Source organism: Dunckerocampus dactyliophorus, chromosome 5 (assembly GCF_027744805.1).
Source record: "Dunckerocampus dactyliophorus isolate RoL2022-P2 chromosome 5, RoL_Ddac_1.1, whole genome shotgun sequence".
Lineage (NCBI taxonomy): Eukaryota > Metazoa > Chordata > Actinopteri > Syngnathiformes > Syngnathidae > Dunckerocampus > Dunckerocampus dactyliophorus.
The window spans coordinates 22,815,032-22,820,826 of NC_072823.1; the positions used below are offsets into that span (position 1 = coordinate 22,815,032).

The 5,795-nt window shown below is 46.6% G+C and overlaps 1 protein-coding gene across 1 annotated transcript; it reads left to right on the top strand.

Annotated features, from left to right (window-relative positions):
* Positions 1 to 1,736: 1,736 nt before the first annotated feature.
* dusp6 (dual specificity phosphatase 6) lies at positions 1,737 to 5,551 on the top strand. The gene is made up of 3 exons (XM_054776383.1): positions 1,737 to 2,422; positions 2,860 to 3,288; positions 4,367 to 5,551. The coding sequence occupies exons 1-3, from the start codon at positions 2,020 to 2,022 to the stop codon at positions 4,678 to 4,680; spliced, it is 1,146 nt and encodes a 381-aa protein (XP_054632358.1). The 5' UTR covers positions 1,737 to 2,019; the 3' UTR covers positions 4,681 to 5,551.
* Positions 5,552 to 5,795: the final 244 nt, after the last annotated feature.

Genomic DNA, 5,795 nt, shown 5'->3' on the forward strand with positions numbered 1-5,795 from the left:
GAAACCTGCTGTCACGCCAGAAGTAGTGCGGAATAACTTTGAGCATCTGAAAACAATATAGACATACAGTATTTCAAAGATGAAAAAAGACAGTTGTTGCTCCAGTGTATTTATTTTTTTAAATTGATATGCGTTAATATGTCAAAGTTGCACAATGATTTCATGAATGAAAAGATCAGTAGGGTATAATAAGTATAATAATCAGTGTTAACTTGCGGAATTTACACGCTCAGCATTATTTTGCCAGGGTCCTCCCTCGCTCTATTGGCGGCAAAAGTGTTGCTTTTGGCAGGGCTAATCTTTCTGAACTCCTCATAATGCTTCATAACAGTTACTTGCTCATGTTGCGTAAAATACACCGGCTGAGATTGCTTTGTTTTTGCACAGGAGTAGAATATTATGACATCAAACACCCCGTTTTATGTGAACACACACTGAGCACAAAACCGAGAACTTGACAACGTAAGTTGATAACCACCATCGCAGTACTGTTTAACTTTGTTTGGGGAATTTAGGTTTTGTTGAGCTGCATCTTGAGCACAAAGCCCAGATTTGTTGAGCTACTTTCGGAGTATACCCCCTAATGGAGGAAACCTTCACCTGCAAATGACTTTTAGAGGTGAGCTAAATAATTGTTTGGATTTCCACCAAAGTCACTTCACTTTAATTTGCTTGCAGTTTGAAGCTAATTAATTTGAATAGATGTAAACAGCTGCTTCATTAAAAAAGGGCGTTTAGAGCAATTGTGACAAATAAAAGCAGCACTTTTGTTAACCTTACTGGATAATGTGTTTACATGACTGCTTGACCGCTATGAACAAGCAATGGGTACCTTTTAGCAAGTAAGCTAGCGAGTAAACAAAAAGGGTGCACTTTTGTAATGGAACAATATAATATCGAATAGCACGGTACATTAATATGTACACAATAATTTTCCTTAAATTATCCACTTTATGTCTCCTGAAACAACCAAATTTAACACTATATAAGTATTATGGATCTTTTGTTTGTGTGCTTGTCAATAAAGTTCAAAACGTGATCAGGCCGTAATGCTTTGCAGAAAAGAGCAACAGAATTCATTTAAAGTTTATTTTTCTGTGTATAAAAGACCAATGAGGCAAAGTGGTAGGAGTTCATTTAAAAAAAAAAAAGTTGAAAACATTTGGGACATTGTGTATGATTATTTACATTTCCTGTCATTACCACACAAAGTAGCTACTCTTATTATCTGCCAATCATCAGCGATAAGGTGTATGTACATTTAGAAGGCACTTTATTGTGTACATAAAATCATGCCTAAAGGGTGTGAAAACAACATATGAAGTGTGCAATAGGCTTGTAAGCATACATTTGCATGTCTTCTGCTATTGTTTTTACTTATTTGTTCGACTTGTGCAGCCTCATACACTAGTCTAACAAAACACTGAAAACACTGTGTGTGCGTTTGTGTTAGTCCAGCACACTCAAGTGAAAGGCGACTCCCCCCTCCCTTTTATCCTCTCTCCCTCCTCCCTTCTTCCTTCCTTAGTTCTTAGTGTGTTTTCGCTCACTTGATCCGGAGCGGAAATTCCTCTCCGTCTTTTTTGTGAATGACAAACTCATTAACAATTCATCAACACTGGGAGACGGGGGGAGGCGCTCCTTCCGGCCCTCCCGTTGCCAGAGCGACCGCCGCGGGGTCCTTCTCTGATTGGCTGTCCGGGGGAATGCGAGCCCAGGCCACACCCCCTCGGGTTCCGCCATTCAGGAGCATCGCTTTACTGTGGGCTTCAGTGAGCGCGAGCACGGTTCTAGTGAGGACGTCCTGGCACCACAAGAACTGGTCTAAGCTTCTGGACCATAACACTGTTGTTGAAGAAGGAAGGAAGCCCCGTATGGACTAGTTTAAACGGACTCATTGACACATTAGTGCATGAATGAGCGGCAAGGAGATTTGATTCATTGAACCTTCGCAGCTCGCAAATCCACACGGAACCAAGCCTCCAAGCCCAGGGTGCGTTTCTCCGTGGACCCGTCTCAATGCTGGACAAGTTCAAGCCCGTGGCCCATATCGAGTCGGTAATGGCGATCAGCAAGACGGTAAGCTGGCTCCGGGAGCAGCTGGACGCTCGCCGGGACTGTCTGCTGGTGATGGACTGCCGCAGCCAGGAGCTGTACGATTCGTCGCACGTCCCCAGCGCAATCAACGTGGCCATCCCCAGCCTCATGCTGCGCCGCCTCAAGAAGGGCAACCTGCCCGTTAGAGCGCTCCTCTCCGATGGGCCGGATCGGGAGAGGTTCGTTCGCCGCTGCAAGAGCGCCACCATCGTCCTCTACGACGAATACAGCCGAGACTGGAACGAGAACCTGGACGGAGGCTCCGTGCTGGGGCTGCTCCTCCGCAGGATGAAGGACGAGGGCTACAAGGCCTACTATCTGGAGGGTCAGTACATCCACACATGGTTATTACGAAGCTTCATTTTTCCACGTTAGTTAGAATAAACGCAATTATTATGCTAGCTAGATTGGGAGAACTAACAAACGAAACAGCCTGAGCGCACCATAAAAGGTAAAACAGGTCGTTATATATTTGGAATTTTTGCGTGATAAAACAACAGTAAGTTTCTATTGTTTTATTGAATTAAGATCTTATTTCTTATAGGAAATAAACATGTTTGTAACATACAAGTTGGCTAGTACACTAGCATAGTTTGTACTCCTGTTTGCAATATAGTATCTGATTCATACAAATATAGCTACTGGGGTTGGGTGGGGGGTGTCTTGCTCAAGGACATGTCAGGAACAAGTTATATTTATTTTTATTATATTTTGTTTTGGGGCAGGGATACATATATTAACATGTCTGTCTTGTGTCCTCAGGCGGCTTCAGTAAATTCCAGTCTGACTTTCCCAACCTGTGCGAAACCAACCTGGACGGCTCCTCCAACAGCAGCCCCCCCACGGCCCAGGTGCTGGGACTGGGCGGGCTTCGAATCAGCTCGGACTCATCAGACATCGAGTCCGATGTAGACCCGAGCAGCGCCACCGACTTGGACGGTAGCCCGCTGTCCAACCAGCAGCCATCCTTCCCCGTGGAGATCCTGCCCCATCTCTACCTGGGTTGCGCGAAGGACTCCACCAACCTGGACGTGCTGGAGGAGTACGGCATCAAGTACATCCTCAACGTCACTCCCAACCTGCCCAACCTCTTTGAGAACGCCGGGGAGTTCAAGTACAAGCAGATCCCCATCTCGGACCACTGGAGCCAGAACCTGTCGCAGTTCTTCCCAGAGGCCATCGGCTTCATCGGTAAGTCCACTTGGACCGAAATGTTTTTTAAAACCAACATTTCCCATCAAAATCATTTAGTGAACTTTTAAAGACATTGTCAGGCTGTTAAGTGCACGCCAAAGCAACGGGGGGCGCTGTAATGCGACTTGAAAGACTCGTTTAGCCAATCAGAAGCTTGAAGAAAGTAGTTTCCGAAAAACAACTGGAATCATACGTGTGTAATTTGAATATCGCTCCTTAATAAAAAAAAAACTGAAGAAAAGACACCACTTTTAACACTAAAATCCACAAAGCTAGTACAAAAATATATTGCCACTGTCCCATGAAAAGTACATATTAGTTTGACATTTTGGATGCAAAACCACTCACAGAATGTGGAGATGTGTGTTCTTCATTGGCCAGGGATGATATACATTGTGTGAAAGGATCAACAGTTGTTATCATCACTAAGTTGGCACAGGAAGTTGTGACCTTTGCCTGCCTGGATACTCTGGAACATTTTTGCTTTGAAGCGCTATCTCACTGGGAAGTTGTTGGCTTATCTGCTGCGCCTTATCAGCCAAGGCTGTTTGTCACAGGCAGGCAAAGTGCACCTCTAGTGGCTAACTCGCGCTACTGCAGAGAGAGGACACCCTCCCTGACCCCTCTCCGGTGCCCCCCCCCAGGCTCTTGTGTAAGTCAGGCACAAAGGGACACACTGAAACAGGAGGAAGTGGAGGGCTGGCTGGTCATTTGAGCGCAACAGGAAGGAAGCGCCATTGAAAGTAATCTAGGACACGGCACCCCCCTCCCACCCCCCTTAACTGCCTGCACTTTACAAAAGGAGCCATTTACAAGCCCTGTTGACATCCTGTTGGCCTTGACAGCGCGCCGTCATGACTCCTGCCTGTACAAGCCCAAATGGCACCATTGTCACAGGACCTTGCTTTAATGGCGCTAATGGTCCACTTCCCACTGGGACAAAACAACACAGGAATGTTGTCTTTATGAGGACACTTTGTCAATAAGCTTTCTGTTTATGACTGCTAGCAAGTGAATAGTCTTTGTTATGTTGATGTTTGTTTGACCTTTCTTTTTCTTCTTCCTTTCCTGGCAGACGAAGCGCGGGGTCAAAAGTGCGGCGTCCTGGTCCACTGCCTGGCAGGCATTAGCCGCTCTGTGACGGTGACGGTGGCTTACCTGATGCAGAAGCTCAACCTGTCAATGAATGATGCTTACGACATTGTCAAGATGAAGAAGTCCAACATCTCACCCAACTTCAACTTCATGGGCCAGCTGCTGGACTTTGAGCGCACGCTGGGCCTTAAGAGCCCCTGCGACAACCGCGTGGTGTCCCCCAGCCAGCCACTGTACTTTACCACCCCCACCAACCACAACGTCTTCCAGCTGGACCCCCTCGAGTCCACGTGAGAACTGCCGGCGCTGCCCCTGCCTCTCTCTTTGAAAACCAAGGTTTTTGTGGGCCTCTGAGGTCTGGAAACGCTATGAGAAGTTTCTCTTTTTTGTCCTGCCGCCCGCCATGCGACTGGGCTCTTATTGACACAGCTGGATGCAGGCGACAGCTGCTGAGCGGTTCTGAAAGGCAGAGGAGGTCCCGTTCTAGAAAGACGACAAAGTGGACAGTTTTTGTGTGAAAACTGCACTTGGCTCGATGTGCCAAAGATTGTTCAAAGTGGACATTTTTTTCTATGTTTGGTTCTGGACTCAAGCAGCTCCAGGACGTCTGGACTCGTCTTCTGTGAAGACTTGCCTGGGTGGGCGGACTTACGCCAGTGTTAAGATGGCACAATGTGGACCCGTGGAGTGTTTTTCTCCTACAAGTGTACATAGCAGAGACGGGTGGACAGTGGACACAGCAGGGACTCCGTGTTTGGTCTTCTACATTGACGTGTCCATTGCTATGTTGATTATGCCAAAAAACAATCATAAAGGCGTGTACATGTGTAACATATTTATGTCATGTCAGCCAATGGGCCTTGTTATTGCACCCCCTCCTTCACAAATCAGTCTGATACTGTTAGTTTGCCTTACTTTCAACCTCCAGGGGACGCCGACCATGTGCACTTGTCATGTGACCCCTCCTCAACCCCATGCAGAGAACTGGTGGTGATGGTGGTGTGGGTCCCTGGGGGCAAACAAGCAGGAGGCTTCTTCAGGAAAAATGTGTGTGTGGAGATGATGAAAGTAGAAGAATGTGGATTCTTCCATGGCCCCGCCTTCTCCTCCTATGAATGTAAAGAAAAGGATAAGTTATTATTAATAAATGGGTATTTTGTCTACACGTGCTGGTGTGTTTGTGTTTTTGAGAGTCTTTGGTGTCTCGTTGCAAGTTCCACAGTCTTTCACAAAGAACAAAGTGACTCGCTGTAAACATGTAGACTGGTTGTTCCAGGTTGTGGTCCAGGTGGAGCTTTTTTAGCTGCTGCACACACAAACAGACACACCCTCAGGAACTTCCTGCCATCAAAGGACTACCTGCGTGTGAGTGTGTGTGTGTGTGGGAGGACATACACCTGCAAGGGGGA